The 23,390-nt window shown below is 41.8% G+C and overlaps 1 protein-coding gene across 1 annotated transcript in view; it reads right to left on the bottom strand.

The window, feature by feature from the left end:
* The window catches only part of ADGRL3 (adhesion G protein-coupled receptor L3), a 525,203-nt gene that overhangs the window by 312,086 nt on the left and 189,727 nt on the right, over nucleotides 1-23,390 (bottom strand). Inside the window, 1 exon segment of the mRNA XM_040555050.1 lies at nucleotides 19,968-20,225. Within this exon segment, the coding sequence (XP_040410984.1) occupies nucleotides 19,968-20,022 (55 nt within the window). The 5' untranslated portion in view covers nucleotides 20,023-20,225.

The raw sequence follows: 23,390 nt of genomic DNA, 5'->3' as shown, positions 1-23,390 counted from the left end.
TGTGCATTATGCTAAAGTGTTAATGAGAGCAAACGAGAGTAACTGAAATCAGTCTCCTGTTAATTTTCATAATTTGTAATAGAACACTTTTCTAATTAATAATAGACTTGTAGAGACATCTATGTTGACAAATACACACGTGCTGTACTTCTTTACCTTTCTGGCATCTCTCCTCAGAGAGATGAGCAGCACATGTAAGGGTGATTTCATACCTTGTTTCCTACAAGCAGGTTAGCATTGAGAACTTGCATTTCTCCATGAGCCTTTTGATTGCACTGCCCTGTCCAATCATTTGTGAGTCTACTTTAGATGATACTGATATTTTGCGAGTCTGAGAGACCCAGTAACAGCAACACAATTCTGCATTTGAATATACACTGAAAAAAAATGGGCTTTACAGAAAGGTTTGTCCAGCAGAATTTGTAAGAAATAATACATTTAAAAAAAATGCATTAATTAGGTTTGAATTTCTCTGTCTTTCAAGTCTACTGCTTAATTATGTTGCTTACATGCCAGGAGCTGATAGGTGACACAATAGTCCGAGTTAACCTGTGCTATCAGGTGTATCATGGAAGGATGCATTTGTGTGCCTTCGGTACCTGAGGATACCAGAGATCATTAATCAGACACCATAGGTCATGAAAGGTTACGAGGCTTTCTGCTGCTCACTCTGACCGATTTTGTCTTACACAGTCCTAGAAGTGCATTAAGAAGAGAAAGGCAAATCATCTCATTCAACACAAAATCCACAAAGACGAGGCACCCCAGTCCTTGCTGTCTCTTTGCCATGTGAGTCCGACACATCACATGCGCAGTTCCCATGCTTGCAAAACCTGTCTTCCAGCACAGAGCAGCCTTAGTAGTCAAGACCGAATAACAATCAGTGTGGTAAACAAAAACCACTTCTGCTCCTCAGATGTATTTCGTTCTAGCTAGCACCCAGTTATAATCTGTTCATTGCATTTTCGTGTATAGCATGATGAAAAAGCTGCTTCCTATACACTACTTGTTACTTACACATTTCTGCATGCTTTTGCTCTGGCTCCCTGAAAGCTGCTGTATGCTGACAACAACAAATAGCATCAAACACTGCTAGAAGGCAGCGTTCATTTACCAAACTACCCCACAATGCAAATCAATCGATTGCATTCCTCAAGCATTGCCCACATCAGCACTGCAGAAGTCAGTCGTCAGGCTAGATTTGAAAGCGTTTGCCTTGCCCTCCTAAGACAGGCAATTTCATTTCATTCTCATTTGTTTTAAAACGCTGTAATCTCTCTCAGAGCTCATCGCTTCTCCTGCCTGTTCCAGCTCTCTGACTCAGCTCACGTTCCTGCCATGCATACCACCAGTGCTTCTGAACGGCACGAGCAGCAAAAGGCGCACGGGAGAGGAAGGGGCACACCGCCGAGAGGCAGAGAAAAGCAGGATGGTGGCAGTGGAGTGAAAAGCAAGGAACATGAATGTAACCTACGGCTTTGGGTTTGTGCATGCAACAGCTCGACTCCTACCAGCTCTGTAAAGAGATTTTCCTACTGCTTTATTGCTATACACTATCCATCTCACATGTCCTTTACAGCCTAAGTCCTTACTCACATAACTTTGGACAAAAAAGGTGCAGGTGGTATCTCCTTTGGCAAGTGTCCAGGGGAGGCCTACAAAGATGGTGAAGGGCCTAGAGGGGAAGATGTACGAGGAGCGGCTGAGGTCACTTGGCCTGTTCAGCCTGGAAAAGAGGAGGCTGAGGGGAGACCTCATGGCAGCCTACAGCTTCCTCACGAGGGGGAGGGGAGGGGCAGGCGCCGATCTGTTCTCTTTAGTGACCAGTGACAGGACCCGAGGGAACGGTGTCAAGCTGTGACAGGGGAGGTTCAGGCTGGATATCAGGAAGAGGTTCTTCACTGAGAGGGCTGTCGCGCACTGGAACAGGCTCCCCAGGGACGTAGTCACGGCACCAAGCCTGTCGGAGTTTAAGAAGCGTTTGGACTGTGCCCTTAGTCATAGGCCTGAATTTGTGTGTAGATCTGTGTGGTGCCAGGAGTTGGACTCGATGATCCCTGTGGGTCCCTTCCAACTCAGGATATTCTATGATTCTATGATGAAATTGGTTCCACAACATAAAAATTAAACCTTTTAATTAAGAAAAAAATAAAAAATTCTCACTGAAAGTCTCCTCACAAGTACAGTAACCTCACCACATTTGTTTGAAAAAATACATTTGAGGATCTTTTTATGCTGTAGGCAAGATGTTTTGAAGATGCCTGGGTGGACATGAATTACATTTAGGAAGACACTAGAAGATATACAGGGGTCTATCTAAGATGCGCTAGATTGAAAACTAGATGTTCTTAGGATGCACTGGACATCCTTGTGGGTCCCTTCCAACTCGGGATATTCCATGATTCTATGTACATCTAACCGCATTGACCACATAGAAGGGAGTCTAGCTTAGCACACTACGCTCATTTTTATCGAGCTAAAGAGTCAAATAGCACGAGTCTGACATGACGCAAACAGGAAAACGAAGCCAAGCTTACTGTGAGAGGTAACTTCATACACACACATATCACCAGTTTTGGTGTGCCCAGCTATATCTGTATGGTGATTCTGTTTGCCTTATGGAGACAGCAACTTTAAGCCATGTCTTAAAAAGGCGCACAGCACTGCACTGAGGGTGATACAAGTTTTGCTTTTTTATTTTTAAATAGAAGTTGAAATTCTACGGTAATCACTTCTAAATATTATGTATTTTAGTAAAAACACTAAAAATCATAAGGCATGCCACAAAACATCACAAGATATAATTTAACCATGTCAACTTTGATGCTACAGGAGAGGAGACGAGCTTTTTCTGCCTAACACGTGACACGAGTTTTTCAATTAATAAGTCCAGCCACCACAAAGCATTTCTAAAGTTTTTAAGTGCCTTCTGTAGGTTTATTTGAGATAACCTAGGAGTTACAATAACTGGTTAGACTAAAACATTATTAAAAAAATCTAAAATGAAAAATAAAACATTTTGTTTGTACTCATGATGAAATATAATTTAATCCAAAGTGTTTTTTGTCAATAGGTTTCCTCCTGGTTAGAAGTTCCAACTTAGAAAATTGATCCCCCACCCCCCAAGGATTTAAAGAAATAACTATTTTTCTTACTTTATTGCTCCAATTTCTGGCCTGGCCTTCAAACAGAAAAATCACATTTTTCATGTGGATTTGTTTTTTCTCCGTCCAATGAGGGCAAATGAAGCGTAAGAGGTTTCCAGGAGCCTTCACAATGATACAGAGCTTTCTTAACAAGCACATATTGAATATGTCTCCACCAAAACTCAGCCAACAGCTGGCTCTGATGGGAAAAATCATGCTACAGTAGGAAAAATGTCAAACCTCAAAATAGGAAATCTTATTAAAAAAAAAAAATCGTGAGTCAAGTGAATTATTCCCTCTGTGAAAGTTTCCAGCATTTTTATAGAGTGTCTTTAACGTCAGGAGTTTCAGGAACTATTTGCATCTTAGCAGGGATCTAAGTGCATGTGCTGTTTCTGATGATGACCCAGCTTGTTACTAAAATAGCTGGCCCAAAATTAGGGAAATACTTAATAAGACCCATTAAAGACAGAACTTACTCAAAGCAAATATTTTTCCTGGATGATTTTCTTGGACTTATCCAAGCTCATTCTCCACGGAAGTGTGAGGGAAGCCGTGGTTAGCTTAGGCTTCAGCAAGCACTGGGGTGTAATGAACAGCAAGACTGGATTTGACTGCTTTTACCTCAGTTCCTGGGGGAAGCATAACCCCGATATCACGTCTCTTCCATCTCTATTGATGCACACACAGACCAGCTGTTGCTCCCCTTTAGATACCACCCTGTAATACCACTCTAATTACCAGGCAAAGAAGTTATCAACTAAGGTAAGGAATGACACCAACAAGTGTGTTATTTTGACTATCCCCTCAATTTATCATCATCCAAAACCGGGCAAAGAAAGGAGGCAGCCTATTTGGTAAACAAACGAATGAACGAACAAATAAACCCTCTGAGCTTCAGGGAAATGGCAGAAGACTGGCAGGGCATAGGAGACGTACAGTTGTACTTCTTCCCTACCTGGGGATCACCTGAGGAGAAGGACCTTGGTGATAAGGAAAGGCCTCACCTGAAGCACTGACATAACGTGTTCAGAAAGCAATCCCCATCGTTTGCACGGTGTAATGCCTGGTGGTGGTGGTGATGCTGCTGCACAGTGTTCCCAAAGGCAGATTTAAATTATTACAGTGGCAATTCCTCGGTTCCTTCTCACAGCAGCCCAAACTAAGTCACCTTTGGGAGAGATTGCAGCTGAAGCCACAGTTGTGAAAATTACTCAGTGCTAGGAGTGCTAAGACACACAGATGCCTGCTCCCTCTTCACATTTTTCACTCTATCTTCTGCTTTTTAACTACTAAAATACTACTCATGCTCACATCTCCAAGAGCCAGCTCAGAAGTTTCAGTACATATCATCTAAGAATACTACATCGTTACCAAAAAGGGAGAGCTGCCCACATTTCAGACACATTCACGCAGAAGCCCCATGTGAAGCCGTCGAGTGGAAACCACAGCATCCAGAAAAATCTAACAAAGACATTTGTTGCAGGGAAGACAAAATAGTTGATCGCACCACCACCAAGCAGATGGAAATAACAACAAATGACAGATAGGAATAGATGCTGGCATAAGAAGATGAAATGAAATGAAAAACTAAATGTACTAAGACACTACATAGCCTGCAAAGATGTTATGCTAGATGCTCTGCAATTAACTAGCAAGCAGACTTTGGCTCCAAAGACTTCGTGTTTATAGCACCTCAGCAACGGGTGTCATTTTGTCAGATTCACCATGCCAAGGACACTTGGATTTTAGCATTTCGCTATTTTTCATTGTTACCTTTGCAGACTTAAAACTTGCATTAGAAGCAGAATTCAACTGAAGTAAAATCAAAATAGCACAGAACATAAATACAAGCAGCACCAAGCATATCTGTAAAGTATGGAGCACAGAGGGTATCTTCATTGTAAATTCACATTGATACATTCTACACGTATGAAATTTAAGGGACTCAAATTATGATTTAAGAGGCATACAGCCCAGTCTCAAAGAATATTGTTCTGTTTCTATTTTACGAGATTTTATTGATTTTTGCCAATAGTCTGTGTGAATTTCCACGTGATTTCCTGAACAGAAAATAGGACTTCTCTGTCCAAAAAAAATGCTTTGTATAAACACATTATGGTATTTTTCAAAAAAAATAATAAATTCAAAGCCTGGAGGAATTAGTTTTTTTGCAAAACACAAGAACTAAAGTATCAGTTTACTGCTAATTCACTATGCTGCAAATGCCCGCCCAAACGCAAATAAACTCTGTCCCCTTTAGGTCAGGTAAATGAAATAGTCTTTACAACCTACTACCAATAAAAGGCATCTGTCAAATTTGCAATACGGAGATGAAAAGCATTTGAAAGTTAAATCTGAAACCCCAGACTGAAACAACACTGTGCTTTAATTTAAACACATTACACTGCATGGTTATTATTAAGCTCTTCACTCAGAGTGTAATTTAAGTGCCATTTTGATATTCTGTTTGAACAAAGAGGTGTCAAATTAAGGAAACCGGTGTCAAGTCCAGAAGCTTTGGGAAAATGAAGCTCTATGTGTAATAGTACCCTATAGGGTTTCATTTCAACAGCACTGTCGCATAGCTTCAATGGTGTTGGAGCATTTACCTCATATAGACCCCCACCTCCATGAGCATCCTCTTTCTGCTTAGCTATGAGTGCTGTTGACAGATTATATAGAATCAACTTAGTCTATACAACTTTTGCTGCAGTTTACATGCGAAGCATAGGACTGTGAATGGCGTCTGCATTGCTAGATGTGAAACTGCACGCTTACACCAACAGACAGCCTGTGTTTCCCTTAAGGCTTACTTGATATTCAAGGCTACGGAGTACTGTGGCCCCTACAGGGTTCCTCAACCTTATAATGCAGAGAAGGATGAAGGTGTTGGGCCAGCAGATGCCATCCACGCAAGGAAGCAGCAGGCAGCGATGAAGCAGTCAGAAGGAATGAGGGTTTGGTTTTGTTTATTTTTTGGTTTTGTTTCATTTTTAACTTCTTTTGGCTCCTTCTTTGAAGATACTGAAGCTAATACGAGCCTGCAGACTATGTCTATTGGTCAGTGTCCCCCTAATCTTTTTTTAGTCTGGTGTCCATTTGGATCCCAGTTGGGCAAAATGACAGAGGGCATCAATGATTTGATTTCTGTAACTTTCATGGAAGTGAGCAGTGGAGACAGACCCAGTGAAGAAAAGAACTCAAAACAAGAAATCAGTCTCCATTACTTCCTCTGCCCATGAAGCAAGTTACGTTTTCAAAATGAGAAAGCTTGTTTAGTATCTACCCTAAGGAACACCAGGGAAACCTCTTCAGACTATTTCCCAGAAGTTCAGGGAACTTTTCTTAAGTTTTCTAACATTTCAGGTCTTTTTGCATAGAATACAGTTATGTGAAGAAAAGAGTTTCCCCGATACCAATGTATGATCTGCACTGAAGCTGCCAGAGAAAAAATAAGATGGTTTCCTATGTTCCTTTCTTCTTGCTAAACGGATATATTGCTTGTGCTGTGCCCATAATTTCAGCTGGGGCTGCTGATGTAATAAACTGTTTACTACAGCTCTGAATTAGAAAGGGAGTCAATTAGTTAACCGGCCATCAGTTAATACGCAGCAAGGAACAACACGAAGAAAGGGATTTTTCGGAAGAACACAGTTCCCGAAACAAAGAGTGTGCGTTTAAACCAGATACCCCTGTATTCAAGCCAATAGCTCGCCTCAGTGAACGCCTAATTTTAATAGATAAGCGGTCACATTTGCTAGACATCCTGTGACACCTATTTAATCCTGCCCCACTTTGGCATGACAGTCTTGTGCATTCTGCAGGGTTCAAATGAGTACTCAAATGTATTCAAAGCATTATAATGCAATGTATTTGAGGGCAAAAAGGCAAAAGCTTTGTTTCCCAGAACAAAGCCTGAAGGGCAGCATCCCCTTGAGGACCTCGCAAACAAAGTTACCCTGGAGACAGTCTCTGAGGAACAGTCACAATTTTCAGCAGACCAGATGATCTTCTCGGTTTGGTATTTTAAGGGGGGGGGGGGGGGGGGGGGGGGGGGTTCTCCGTTCCTTGTCTTGGAAGTAGGAAAGGAATGAAGGTGAAGGAGGGAAAACAAAAGTCGATTACAATTTTTTATAAGTTTTTTAAGGACCTTTATAATGAGAAAAGTTCTTTGCTCCCTCTACAACACAAGGAGAATCATTTTACTGGCATGAATACATAGCATTTATAGTTTATTCGCTTTCTTTGCATGGTTTTCTCCCAAATTTGCTTTGAACTCTATAGTCTAATAACCTAATAAAAGCAGAACTTGATCAACCTCTCTGCTCAGGACTGGAAGAACTTGCAGTGTCTGCATACATGAGCTTTGTTTCGCACAGCTTATCTTAAAGGGTCAAGTCCAAAAGATTTGCCATAGATGTGAGACCGTGTTTAAGCTTTTAGCAAAATGCTTCATTTGCGTGACACCTCACATTTCATTTTAGAGCCTCAGGTAGGTGGCACAGAAATGTAACTCCTAAAATTTCTTTCAAATTAAACCTCTCCCTGTATGATGGTATCCCATTTGCCACCTCCTCTTTTGACCTGCAAAGTGAAGGTGGGTTACCTCAGGAAACGCATTTTGGACGAAGAGACTGACCAGGAGAGGAAAACGCCCGCAGGGAGCTGTGGGATTTGCGAACCACCTGAGACATCACAGCAAACGCTGTGTCAAAATAGATTTTTTAGGTTTGTCAAAGCCACCTATTCAGCTTTCTAAACAAATATTCCCCCACGCTTCCCCAGAAGGATATACATGTGCTGTAACACTTCAGCACAGCTCTGGCTAGTAATACCAACCCTTCCAGATGATGCATCTCAGTGCTATACGTCTCGTACGTGTATTTTGCTTCCTATGTAAAGCTGTAGCAGTTTAGGCATTATACTCCAAAACCACCAATGGATATATTTATAAAAAGTAAGGAACATTTGACAGCTTTGCAATTGCCACCTCTGTGAGATTTTCAGATCGCCATATTCCCAGTGCAAACCATCAAACTCGCAAGCTGTGGGGAAAGGTACTGAAATGGTCTTGGCATCTAACCTAGCTGTGAGTCTAGCTTTCATAGAGGTCTGTAACTCGTAGCTCCTATTGACTTCAAAGTTTACCCTTTCTAATGCATTGCATTTTTATGAGTGCTAGCTAGACTGATCCCATCTCCTTGTATCAACTTTCTTGTGCCCTAAGCTTGTTCCTGTTTAAGCTTTTCACTACAATAGCGTTCCAGAGTGATATTGGATACGCCATCCCTCCTCAAAAGTTATTCTTGATTGCATTTTGCCAACTGGCCAAAAAGGATAATGAAGTTCACCACGTCAGCACTCCCCCAAGAGCTGGAGAATTTCACATCTGTCATATATTTACTATCCCCAAAGAAAGAGGCTGTATTTGTACAAGGAATAGGGCCTTGAGAAAACAGGGTCGCACCAGATGTTCCAGGGCTGCAAGTCTGCATAGCCTCAAGATGTAAGGCTAATCAGTACAGACCCTAAATAATTAAGTTACTATGCTTTGTGAGATCTGCTGGCTAGTTAGAGGAGAAAAGACCGCAATTCAATGCCGTAGTGAGAGAAAGACAGGAAGAGCTCAGATATTATATATGTGGATGGGAGACAATCCAGCATTACTGGGGCGGACAGAGCACAGGACACAGAACATCAATCCATATCAAGCCAGGCATCAAAACAGACTGGTCCTGCCCCCTGAAGACTGCTATGAAGTTTTTGGCACTAGCGCTACAAATCATGGCGTACAGCAAGACAGCCTAAATCATCCGGGTTTCTGCAAAACAGGATTCCTGCCTCCAGTTTTACATCAGTTCCCCAAGGACGCTAAACAGAGCATACACGTTCATCCATTTTGTTCTTCATCTCCTCCATCTTACTCTTTTCCACCCCTTTAATCTATGGCTCCCGTGAATTCAGACGCTCTCTGAAATGAGGATTGTGGCTGTCAGGATGCAAAAACACGCTTGCAGCTCCTCGTGGTGACTGTTTTGTGCCTGGAGAGGTAGAAATGCTAAGCACATGCCAAAATCCTCTCACAACTAAGTGCTCGTCACCTCACACAATTTACAGCCAGACCTGTTTTGTCAGACAGCACAAAGTTAAGGAAGAACTTTATTTTTTGATGGCTGTCTGACACTATAACATACAACTTCCAAGCCCTTTTATCAGCGGGGCTTGGAGACTCTGAGGTGTCTGCTGATGATACGAATTCATTATATATTTGGCTTCCGATCAACAGGCCTGTTTATTTATTTATTTTCTCAATCAATTAAGGAAAACAACCAAACATTATTAGATTTCTTAGGCCTCAGAATTCCCCCAGAGTAATATTTAATAGTAAGATTTTTAATTGCATATGCCTATAAAATTACAAATGCAATGACAGGCCACGTTTCAAGTCACGCCAATGAAATGAAGGTTTGTTAAGAGTTCCTTGCATTATTCTAAGTTTAGACAGATCACCTCTCTATAGGTTTATTTGTATATATAGTATGAAAATTATATATGAGCACAAATACACACACACACATAACATACACAAAAAATTAATCCAGTGACGTGGATTTTCCTACAGATATTACAAGTAGGCATTCTTCCCTAAAACATGCTACAAATTACATACGCATAGATGTGAGCAGCAATTCTAGGAAGATATTAAGTGAGAAATAGGATTTGGCCATCGATCTGTCTCACAGAGAACAGCCTTGCCTCCGCTGGAGGAGTAAGAGGGGGTCCTCACCGGACCACCTGTCAACACCAGTACTGACTTCTCCTCTGCAGCAGGGGAGCAGACACGTAGCAAAAGGGAAATGCCACATTTTTGAGATGTGCATGGTAGGTAACGTGGCATGATTACCACTGCCTTTGTGGAGCACCACCCCAGTTTTCCCTGACTGCAGGGAAACCACTGCCATGTGGGTTTGTTCATCTGCACCCTGAACGCCAAAGGATCCCAGCTCCCAGCTCAACGCCAACTCGATGCAGCTAGCCTAGGCAGTCTGATGTCCTTGCTTGTAAACCAACACACATATTTCCCCTCCAGCCTCATAGAGAGTGGAGCCTTACATGAGATTCTGCTCTCTTGATACTAAATCAACCCTTATTGCAGCCTCCAGCATTTCAGTAATAAAACTGAAACACTGCGAATTAAAAATTGGAGACAGGTCTTTGAGCAACAAAAGCCACAGAGAAAAGAAGAAGAAAAAAATCATTTAAATCAGCAGCACTGATGACTGCTAATTGTTCCGATAAGAGCTTGAAGGGGAACAGCATCCCCTGAGAATAAGGACTGCGTGCAGTGCTGCAGTTCTTGGGGCAGGTGAATAGCCCACGACCTGGTCAGCTCACTAACTTTTTGCAAACACAAACCCAAGGTATGATCTCTCCCACATTATGCTCCAGCTTTCCCCAGCCCTCCAGGCTGAGTAGACCAGATTCGAAGTACATTTATATGGAATGCCTAACTTGCATGGTATTTGGATCAAGCCCTAAAAACTCTGTATTAATACGCCATTTATTTATGGCTTCATGTTCTGGAAATTTAAGAACATCAAACAATTTGACTGAGCTCCTAAAGCCCACCAAGCACTCCAGTTTCTACAGATTAGGACATAAGAGGCAGTAACAGTACCAGAATTACATACATCTATCCCATACTTCTTACTCTACACAACCACCCTAATGCACAGACTGACTCAAGGATCTTTGGCATCTATGAACGTTAAGTGAATCTCAAATTTACACCTCAGGAATCTGCAGCAAGGCAACCCAGCACTTTGAGCCACTTCAGAAAGCAGCACCACACAGCAAAGCACGAGGAAATATGTTAAAGAAGATATTGCTTTGGGTACAATTCCTTGAGTTTAAGGTGTGTGTTCAATACCGCACCGTGACTACAAGCACATTAATCCGCTCCTACATGCTTAGGATGGGCAGACTGCAACATCTGTGTGGTGCTGGCTGAAAACCTTTTGAGCATCCCCGGGCTTGGAGCAGATTCACGAGGGGACATAGATGGTCCTGCCAGGCACCGGGAGGGTAATTCAGGTAGCTGCCTGGCACCAAACGATTTCCTGGAAATCATGGAAATTCCAAGTGAGGAAAAGCATCTAAATGCCCTGACACGCTTTTAATTTCTTCCCTTTCCAGAGTGTCTTTCCCAGATGAGTTGCTCGTTGAGCAGCAGGAAACCTTTCCAGATTCAAATGAAACCACATTACCAAACAACATAACCAATTCAAGAAATTGTGATCGCTAAAGGAACCGACTGAACAACAGTGAATGTGCCCTAGAGTAATAAACATCAGATGGCTCTGGGATTCACTTAACATGACTGCAGAGTTGATAAAATGGATGTTAAAGATTTCTTCTAGGGAATCAGCAGTTTCATTTGCAATAAAGAGCTTCTGCTTGCTATTAGTGCTGGGCCAAGTGTGCTCTTTTTAACAGAGGAGAACAGCAGATTTGCCCTGATCCTGGGGGAGCAGGTTAGCAGCAACTGAGGAAGCGGTAAGAGAATGAAGGTGGCCATAATTCATTCCCCCATTCTCGCTCTTTTCTCATTTCAGCTTAAAGTACTTCACTGTGCCCAGCCTTTAAGGATGAAAGAACTAGGGCCAGATAACCCTGAGAAGAAATTTTTCCCCCTCTCTAACTCCCGTGGTTTAAGCTTAGCTGAAGTTATTAGGAAAAGAAACAGGAATGACATCCCATCTGTGGGAGTATTCAGTTCCAGAAAAGACGTGCTACAGATGCAAGCTTTCGACCCTTTCAAATCCTAGCCATGGCTCCCTTCCTGCGCTGCTGGAAAGGTGGCTTTGCCCCAGCACTGCACAGCTACGTTGGCTGTGAAACTGTCTTCAGGTCCTGCACCTCCCCAAGCATCAGGGAGAAGATACAGCCTTTTGGCACAGCCTCATCCATCAAAACCCTGTACGCAGCCCAGAACAGCAGGCTCTCTCCATCCTCTGGGGTAGCTTACTGACATCTTCACCGTATAAAAGCTTTATCAGGAAGTTTAATATTAGCAAAGTATTAGCTAGAACTAGCAATGAGCCACATAGATTTCCATTTTCCCACTCAGGTAATAATGCAATAGGTGAAAGCAAACCAAGTAGGCAATTATCTCCACTACTCAGTACAAGTATGGTATGAGGAAAGGGAAGCTGCCTGTTCCTATTCTTCTTTCTCTCTCTCCACTGCACTAGCCCTACTTAATCTTGGCACCAGTCCCTTTGGAGTATCCTACATGTCCAGAAGGACAGGGGGCAAGCTGTCCTCTTATGTCCAGAGGTAGCCACAGATGTGAAAACAGTCCTGGTGCTACATGGTACCACTGGTTGTTGGCTAAGGAATGCCTGTATCCTTAACAGTCAACTTGGACCCACTACATTTTTTTTTAGCGCTGGTTGCTTGGGATTATCAACTCCCAAAAGTTGTATAAAAATACCATTCTGATGTATTTAACTGTGAAAAATCAGTTGTTGCTGTTGTTTTTTTAATTACAAATAATGTTTACACCTAAACTCAGTCCATACTAATTATATCACAGGCTGTTATGGCTTACATAGTACATTATCGTATTTTTTTCACTGGGACACTATAATGTTCCTAAAACCCAAATATCCACCAAGAGTGAAACAGTCCTAGCCCCACTAATATCCTGATCAGCTAGAAGTTTCTGGGATTATGAGTAAAACTGATTCAGAGAATAAGTCTCTTGGAAGAGTCCACTTTTAATAGCTATTGCATATTTATTTTGCGTTTAGGCAGGACGAGGAGTAGTCAAGGACAGGACTAGGTAATGGTGCTTGCTATCCAGGGATTTCTGCAGAAGAGACACACCAGGATCAGTGTGGATGAAAAAATGCAACGTTCACCTGAATCGCGAGAGAAAGAAACGTCCAGGCACTTCCCCAGAGACCCTGTCATCTAACCAATCGATGTCCCTTAAAAAATCCCTTAAAAAATCGATGTTGGAGCTCTTTTATTATATCATTGAAAACAATTCACTGATAGGACAGTTTTATCCCAGCTACCCTTAAGCAATTAATCCCATCAGCCTTGTTTCTCCAGTGCTTTTTCACCCTCCCGCAGACAACCCATCCTCTACTCACTCATCACTCGCTAGGACCCAAACCAAATCTGCCAGCAGTAATGAGTTTCTGATGTGCACATTTGCATAGTCTGAACCGAAAAGAGATTAGATGGCTCAAGAGACTGGTTGGGAGCTAAGGTTTCCAGATCAAACCAGACCAGGTCAGGAATAAATAAACCTAGCCATACTACTTAGCAACTACTCGGCACCCAAAATGAAATGAATAGCTAGTGTTAGGTCAGTTTTTAAATGGCAGATGTCTGCACCACAACACCCATTCATTTCCTAGGGCTAATAACTACACAAATACACCTAAAAGCCTATAGATGCCAAGATTCAGCAAAACTTCTTCCCTCTTCTCCCAAAGCTCCTTACCCTGCTTTGTGACAAGATCTGTGTTGTACTTTTCAATACTGTGTTTTGAAAGATAACTTTTCTTAAAGAAGTTCACTAACAAAAACAGTTTTATAATCCCAGTAAAATATAATGGGAATTAAATTATGGTACAATAATTCACACTTAGCTGCACAGAGGCCATTTGGCCTTCATCTTTGTGCCTGAATGTGCTGGGCGTGAATTACTACACTGTAATTCACATGCTGTCACATCTTATAGCTCAATTAACACTACAAAAATCAGAGTGCACAGAGCTGGTCACTAGAGATCAGAAACCAGCCTTGTCAGGAAACAGTTACAAACACAACGAGCACCAGAGGTTACAGGCCTGCAGGACAATACAACTCCCCACTTCCTATTGCTACGAGAGCAAGAACTCTTTCTGTTGCTGGAGCCCACAAAGAAACGAGCATGTCCTGCTGCACCATGCCATCAATATTCAGAAGGCTACAGGAAAGGATAACTTCCATACATTGATTTGGACCCTAGTCACTAGTCTGCTTCTGTAGCTCCAATCCTACAGCTTCAACTTCATTGCAACTACAGCTGTGCTGATGGCTATGGGTTGCATGGAAAGAGTGCTTTGGTGCATAAGCACCTAACACTGCAAATGGCAAGTGAAAATGGAAAAAGATCCTGTTTCCTTCCATAATGTAGGAAGATGCTATGAGCACTTGCCAAACACTGGAAAAAAAAATGGAGGAAAAAAAAAAACAACACACACACACACACACAAAACCATTATCAGGTTAAAATCTCCTCCTTTATTTAGTGTGAAATTTAGAAATGAGTGAAGTGGGTCTGCACACAGACCTCTGCTCATGCTTAATGGTTTAAGTGAGAATTAAGTGGTGCATAGAGTCTTTGCAAGGTTGAATTTCACCCTCTATCAGCTTATAGATTGGTCAGTCATCAGATGGAGAACTTAATACTCCCGATTTTAGTACACTCCTACTAATGAAAGCACTGTAGTATATACACAGAACAACCACCCTCTTTTGTCAGGGAAAGCCTTCCTTGATCACTTGTTCTGCTGCTGGAAAGGTGGCACTGCTGCAGGTAATACAAATTGCCAAGAATAGCAAATATTATAAATATTTCAAGGATGATTAATCTTTTAGAACAATGAAGTTAGGCAGAAGCCTGGAAGTCAGCTTGGCTATTTCACAACTAATAAAACATGTCTCTTGTATTTCATTTTGACTATATGAAGAGTATTGTACAAGTATAAAAGAAACACAGTATGTATTTTAAGCAGTGACAGCATTTTCACTGTATTAAAATAGTAGTGAGGCAAATGTTCAGCTCACATTAAACGGCACTCTGTCACTGAGGACCAGCTTGCTAGCATCATATATTCCCCCAAGAAAGATAATGCTGCTTGCCTTAACAGAATCATTGTCACCAGGCAACTGCCAGTGCTAGTCAGTAATAAATATTTCCACTGTTCCCACAGAAACTGGCTCGGCATCTCGACCTGCTAATGCCTAGAGAGATCAGCTTAACCTTCCAGGGCCACCTTCTCACAAAGACACAGCCGTACCTCACCATCGTCATCTCCCAGAAATATCGGGACGATGCTGCAGAAGCGTAGAGGGGCACAACAGTAGACCAGACGAGGCTCTCTTTCTTGCTGCTGAAGTGATTTGAGAAGACTTCAAATTTCATTTTCTACTCTGCAAACGAGTTAGTTCAGCCCCATCTTGAAATCTTTGCTACACCTGCACCTTGCTCTATGATCAGATGACTCTTGTCTTGCCTATCCATGCTGTAATAGTAAAAACTACTCTAGTACTAGAGATCTACTGATCTGTGAATGTCAAGCTTGGCTTTGGTTATATTATCACCTAACTTTTTTTTGCTTCAGTCTTGTTGAGCTTTGGACAAGTGTGTGGTTCTGCCCCTTCCCCCAAAATCAAGTTTTATATGGAGAAAAAGATTTATAAGCCTAAGTAATCAGAGGAATCACTAACTAACCCCATGGATCATCTGGAGATAAAGTGTATAACCCACTAACAAATACAGTGTTAAAACATAAAAAATAACCCCAAGCACACTGAAGACCCCAGAGGAAGAAGGAAGAAACCCCCACCACTGACACTGGGTTTTGCTCAGGCAGGAACCTGGATGCTAATGGTTCCCTCTCACAACGCATTGGCAGGACAAAGGCTTAGCAGCAGAGGAAACGGGCAGATAGCTGTGCCTGATGATTTGATTGCATTTGTAATGATCCCCAAAAGAAAATGGGCAATTTGAGTTGTTGCTTCAATCGGAGTAATAAGCAGTTGCTCTACTTTTGGATCAGACTACTAAAGCATTACAGTGACCAAAAAAACCCTCATTCTTGGATCCTCAAATACTGTGTCTTTCAGGTGTCTGTTGTGAAACTATTTGCACAATACAATCCCTAAAAAATAAACAAATAAACAATAAAACAATCTGATGGGATGATAAAGATCTTGGGATACAACAGGCCTTCAGCATTCTTCCAAAACCTAAGATAAGTTACTTGGTTGAAGACATGCAAAATTTCATTTTATAGTATCTTTTCTGCCGTGCTCTCAGCAGCATGCCGTTTTGAATCTTGTTATTTTTATTATCATTTTTATCCAGTAGCCTGGAAGTCTTAAATCCACACATGAGCAGGAAAGCAATGTGACAGAGCAAGCGTACATCTCTTTGGGCTCGCAAGCTGAGCTGCTGCCTGTCACGTCTACCTCATTTTGGGTGAACTTTGACAGCACTCATTTGTCAGTAAAGAGAAATCTGCTCTCTTTAGGGTCAAGGGGAAGAAGGCTGAGGAAGATGAGAACAGCTGCTCATTCCACAAAACGCCTGTGGGACATCCACACATTACAGGATCGGTTTGCTCAGGTGTGCATGGGGTGGATGCAAGCCAAGCAGCACTTTTCTGGGAGCCCAGGCTTTTGGGTGCTTTAGAAAGAGACTTTGAATGAGCAGCGAGGAGGTGGGGGTGCAAAAGCAGAGTCCATTGCAGAGTCTTTGCAAAGACTGACAGCATTTGCTTTGTTGTTATTTGCTATTCTTGTTGTTGGTGGTATTGTTTTTTTTATTACTATTATTATTTTTTATTCCTGGGCATTGTTGTTTTCTATCTCAGTTAATTCTCTAATTGTGTATATCTGGTTTAGTTTTACTCAACAGATGGATTTACAGACTTTGCTGGAGCTTAAAAGAGGGGGAGAGCTTCCTGGGGTCTTTTGCACTGGTCCACTGGCACACAACGCTATTTTCCATTGAAGTAAAGAGCAACAGTAAAGAAAGCACGCACTACTCAAATCTGCTATTATCTTAAGTATTTCATATGTTTTGAGCATTTTCTGAGCTATGATTCAGAGCAGTCTGGGCAAAACCAGACATCACAGTGCCTCTGCATTTAGGATACAGTAGATTAACATAATCACCAAGAAACTGCAAGGATTCAAGACTCGTTCGCCTGTCATTACTGCTGCAGAACAACAGCAAGAAGACACTGTACCAGGGCAGTATTCTGGAGGATTACTTTCCATCTTGCAGATCACTGAAGTCATATAGCTGTTGACTCAACGCTTGTCATAACCCAAGACAGAAAGTATACCCCCAGAAATGGGAGCAAAAAAAAAGAGTCGGTCCTGTCCCACGTCCCGCCTCTCTCACCAAAAAAAGAACAAAGGAAAAAATAATAATAATAATTTATGGAATCCATCTATTATATAACAATCACTGCAGATGAAGAGACTGTGTAAACTCAAACAGGGAATGAGATGTAGTGAGCCACGAACTGCAAAAGCAGTTTGTATCAACTCAGGTAATCGCTGCAGGACAGGAGCCCTTACAGTCCACGACACAGGGACTCGAATGTTCGAATCCCGTTAAACAAAATACAAAACCTTTCCACGTATAATGAAAGGGGATTACTAGAATGGAAGAATTGATCATTTTTATATGCAAGGTGAAGCTGAAGGAACAGAAGGAACAACTTCTGCATTGACACTGTCTTGCCATCTGCTTCATGCAGCTTTCTGTAGGTGCTTGCAGGGGGAAGGGCAGTAAGGGAGAGTACCTGAAAGCCATCAGACACTCAGTATCCGATTTCAAAACCTTGGAAGCCCTATTAGACGATTTATTTCAACTTCCAGTACAACTCTAATGCACATGCCCTTTGTTCTCCATGGGAGACTGAATGGGTTTGACTGCCCAGCGCTAGCTGATACCAAACATACTCTTATCAGGACACACAGCTATATTGTAGTTTTTTCCCTTTGTTTAGGATCAAGAACATACCACTCCTAAAAACCAGACACATGCTCAGTACCTGCTTCCCTCATGAAAAGCAACAGAACAAAGTTTCGAGATGCTAACTGCATCTTGGTCAATATTAGAGAACAAAACAGGGAGAGCTAAATTTGATTCCAAGTCCTTGTGCTCAGACCAAAGGTCTTCACTATCCAATACTCAAAAATGTCTAGGAGCCTCTACTGCACTCTTATTAGCGATTTACAGGGATGAGAAAACATGTAAGGGTCAGATTTACCACTACTGACTGCTACCAAAAAAAAAAGCAACAGAAACAACACACCAAAAAAACCCACCCCAAAACAGACAAACAAAAAAAACCCACAGCAGCCACCCCATATACCCACTTTGCAGAAAAGCATAAAGATTACAACTGTAACAACATTTCCAGGCGCCTAGTTTCTGCATCCCTGGTATTTGCTCATCTGTAGCACAATATGACTCTTAAGATACTTGTGACATTTTCATTTCTTGCAACTATCATGCAGGATTTTCCAGCTACAGTGGCACTTTGATTTAAAAACAGAACTGCCAGAGGCATGTTTAAATTGTTAATTGCTTTAACTGTTAATATTGTTTAATTATAAAGATTTACAAAACATTTACCATTTAACTTTCCTGGAAAAGAATGGAGAGCACCTTTCCTAATAGCTCTTTCCATTCCACCCCAGTTGGTTTGCTCAATTTAATTATTCATTCTAATTTTCAAGTCAGTGAGGAGTTTTGCTTGAAGAATGATAGTACAGATAACCTTTGTGCACAAAGGTGTTATAAGTGATATGAGCAGACGGGTTGTGCTCTAGAAATAGATATGTTCAGCCAATTACATGGAATTCATTTTTTTTAGCCTTCTTTGCTGTAAAACTTCACTTTAGAGTCTGAGCACACACACAATAGATGCTGAGCATAAAGGCCTTTTTTTTTTTTTTTTTTTTTTTGCATTTTCAATGCAGAGGCACACAGGCTAAATACAAGGATTCATCTTATTTACAGACATGCTCCCACTGAACTGAAATTAAAATGGGATACTCAGTGGAGCTCACCTTCCATTTGGGCATCAAGTAACTAGCCAAATTTTCCAAAGCTCTGCTCTGATGACTTAGGAACCTAAATCGATTACTGAGAAGATGAGCTCCTGAACCCTTTAGCATTTAAGAAATCTGGAAATTTACTTGTGTGGCCTACGTTGGAGTTTCTCACATTAAAAATAAGAGCAAACAAACAAAACAAAAACAATCCAAGGCCTTTAAGTCTTATCCCAAGTAATTAATCGTGTCATATTTCACTTAACTTTTTCCTGGCTAATAAAATCAACAAATTTTTTCCACTTAAAAATATATATATATATATATGTAATGGACACTGTAGGCAACTGAACGCTGTATGTAGACTCTGGAGTGAGAGCTAATATACCCCCACAGCATAGCAGTGGTGCCTTATCTTAGCTCAGCTCTCAGAGGCTGCCTGGTTGCATCTGCACAGTGCTACAGCTAATGACGCTGCATTTCCAGGTGGGTTACACGGTATACCAGGCTAAAGGCACCTATACTGGTTTTGGTTCTCATGGTCTGACGTGACAGTGATTAAGATCCCACCCTCGCTGGAGCTGTGGCTAAAGAGGGGGACACAGCCCCCTGTTGAACAGTATTCACAAAAGGGAAAATCATTTCCCTGTAGAGGCCAGGAGAGACAATCACAGTGACACACATACAACAGAGTAGGCTTGGGCATGAGGAAGAAAGTCTGCCTTATTGTAGCAGCTAAACTCAAGAACAGAAATCTTTCTGTGACCAGAATTCTTTGGTTCAAGACTTAATTAGTCATAACGTAGCCTGGGAATTCAAAGACCTTGGGGTGGAAGTAGGAAGAGAAAACAACATCCTGGAAAAAACAGATTAGGTAGAAAAAGTAGAGACATAATCTTTGCTATTTTCCATTCTTTCTTCCCGTCCCGGAGGCAAATTTCCCCGTCTCTCACTCACCATGGGCTAACGGTGTTAAGAGCACTGTGAAGAACAGCAGCTGTGATGACCACATGACTGTGAAGGAGGGCTTGAAAGTATCCCAGCAAACAAGGGTTCAAACAAAACAAGGTGAGCGTCCTCCTGCACTTGCTTCCAGCACTTCGACTGTTGGCCTTCGACTCACATCCGAGAAAGGGGAAAAAGCCAATCAAAAATGATAATAAAAAAAAATAGTAATAAAAAAAAATCCCACAGACAGTATCCAGAATCTGAGACCTAGAAATGAGAAAGGAAAAAAAATGTAGTTAGTAAAACACTAAGATAGGTGTTTTCAATCAAGTCTTGCTGCATTTCTCTGCTGCCAACAGCTGTAAAGGCAAACGTATCTTCCCCCCAGCCCTTCAGATGTTCTTTATGTACAATAGGAATTAAAACTTGTCTCCAAGAGAGACAGTTTGTGCATCACTAATATTCCACTTCACCTCTTAAAGCAGGGCTTAAGGCAGTGGTTTTGAACATAATGCCCATGGGCCCAGGGAGTCTACAGGCTTGAAAGGTGACTGGAAAAAGCAAGTCCGTACGGATTGCACTAGAACCTACATACATGGGACTTCTAAAACAACCTGCAACTCTCTGGGAAACGCTTGTGTATTTACAAATCAAAAAATGAGAGAAATTTCATTGCTGAAAAGGGTTTATTTGGTGCCGAGGCTCTGGGCCTATTTCTCTGCAAGAGATTAATTTCCACCCCAGCTGCTTCCTTTCCACCCAAAACCCTCAGGTACAGGGCCCAGCAGTAAAATCAAGCTCCTGAAAGAGCAAACTTGCCAGCGCGTAGGCAAACCAACAAACTGCAGATGCCAGGGTTCACTTCACCATTTGGTCTAGGCCATACCCGTGAGCACACACGGAAGGCGCAACGTGCTTAAAATCATAGAGTCGCTTAGGTTGGAAAAGATGGATTAGTCGCAGCCTAGGGGATAAGATGCCTGCACAATAGTCCTGCTTCTCTTTAATCTTTAATCTCTATTTTTAACCCAGGTCGATGCACTGACCAGAAGTTATCAATGCACGTTGGCCATGTGTCCTGAATGCTGTGACTCAGGCAGTACCTTGGTCAGCCTCACATTTGCACGCCAACAGCATGGGAGGCCTCTCAACAACTTCCTCCTCACAGCACCAGGGTTCCCTCTTCAGAGTAATGTTGAGCAAGGGAAGGAAGTTAGGTTTTAACCTTGCTAAACTTACCAAAGCTGACAGTCCTGAAGAGTTGGGCAGAAACTGAACCCAGTTCTTCCCCACGTAGCTGGGCACCATATTACTCCTTCCTACTAAAACCTTTCACTCGCTCTGTTGAGGCCCTCACAAAGATGCCAGTCAGTGGGGTCAGCAACATGGTTTGGGAGTACGTCTGCTGATAACATGCCTAAAAGTTTCTTTATCCCCTCTCCTTTGAGGTCTCCTATATGGCTCTTAATCACCAAATCTGGACCAGGCTTTGAAGCCAAGTAGAGCCTGGAAGTCCCACTTACCCTGCAGCTACCATCTCTGGTTACTGCCAGTGGCTCAGTCACTCACATCTAGTCGAGCTCACAGAATCACAGAATTCATTCACAGAATGGCTGAGGTTGGAAGGGACCTCTGGAGATCATCTGGTCCAACCCCCCTGCCGAGCAGGGTCACCTAGAGCACATTGCACGGGATGGCATCCAGGTGGGTTTTGGATATCTCCAGAGAAGGAGACTCCACAACCTCTCTGGGCAGGCTGTCCCAGTGCTCCATCTCCCCCACAGTGAAGTTCTTGTCCATCCCACACTCTTACAGGAAGTCATGGGGAAATTGGAATCTATGCTTGAATAGAAACATTCACTCATTTAATTGCAGAAAGGATTCCAGCTTCCCATCATTTTAATCTCTCAAGAAGGGCCTAGATGGCCACAGTGACTCAAACTTGGCAGGAATAAAACAACTGTACAGAGTTAAGCCATGGCATCAGTTTGAGACTTAGCTCCCTGCTGACTTTGAAATGATGATAAAATATGAGGAATTGTAAAGTACTTTGCATATCTGTTTTGAACTCCCTAGACTCTGCAGCCTTCACAGCACTGGTCTAATTAAAAATCTCTCAAAAAAATCTCTGATCAACAGAAGTTATTCTTCTCCGAGCAAAGAAGCTGTTTTTGCCAATTTTTGTTCTTACCCAAAACCCAGTTTGAGCCAAAAAACTCTATGAAAAACTATGCTGCATGCCATTGTGATGTGGATATATTCCTGAAACTCAGGCATGACAAAGTGGCCTTTGTTCTGCCTCCTATCTTTGCTGATCAACTAAGTCAAACCCCATATTGTTCAGCACCAAAGTCTATAAGGAAGCTGCATTTTTTCTGATAAGTACATCTGCTTGCTCTGCCAAAATTTTGTTCTCCCACTTTTCTCTCCTCACCAGTCTCCCCTTGTAATTTGTTCATTTAAATGTAGCATTTAGTGTCTGAGGCTTTTTCTCAGCTCTGACTGTGGTGACTAAAAAGCCCAAGGTCAATATGCAGGCAAGTGGCTTCTTTACAGACAAGCAAGAAACGGGAACTTGCTCAAGCTAGGACACTAGCCACTGACAATATTTAAAGCCTATTTTCCAAAGGAAGACAAGACCTATGAATATTTTAAATTATATTTTTGAAATAGTGAACAAATTTTCCATTTATATTATAGAAAACAAGCAGTGTACATCAAAATACCCCATGGGCCATTGTTTACGTGTGCTATTTCGATAGCATCATCATTATAAAGAGTTTTAAAAGTGAGAAGCTTTTTGTGCTACAAAATTTGAAAAGCTATACACAGAGATAGGGGGAAGCTGTCTGATCTCAGGTACACTGCCCTGAAGGAAAAAACTCAGTCAGGGAGTGAAAGAGTGGAGGTTTGTTTTCTAATTTTTATTAGTGTAAGCTGATTCAAGTTCTGGATAATCTGAACCTGTTAGAAAGAGATAACATTATGGTGCAATAAAAGCTTTTTGGGTATAAACTCAAGAAATCACAAATGATTTACAATACCTATCCCAGAGAAGGGATAATTGTCAATAAATATTTACATGGTAGTCTTTAAAATAATTTTTATTTGTCTGCCTGTGTTTTCCTACATGATTGAATTCAATAACTCTTCTGGGGTCTCCTGGGCTGTGACTCAGGAAGCAAAAGGATTCACCTGCTTTTCACAGAGTCCAAACACTAAACTGGGGACCTGATGCCCTGCAACCTGACAGAAGTGCATATAAACATTTCATCCTACCAGAAGGGACATTATCCAGTCACAGAGCTCCTGTGCAAAACAGAAGTGATAGGACTAGCTCATTAGGCACCCTTTCCTCTGGTAAAAAGTCTGTCCCAATACTACATGTTCTTTCCCAACAGAGTAAAAGGAGCCAGAGACAGAGCCTGTCCA

The sequence above is a fragment of the Cygnus olor genome, chromosome 4, assembly GCF_009769625.2.
Source record: "Cygnus olor isolate bCygOlo1 chromosome 4, bCygOlo1.pri.v2, whole genome shotgun sequence".
NCBI lineage: Eukaryota > Metazoa > Chordata > Aves > Anseriformes > Anatidae > Cygnus > Cygnus olor.
This window is presented reverse-complemented; position numbering and strand designations above follow the sequence as displayed.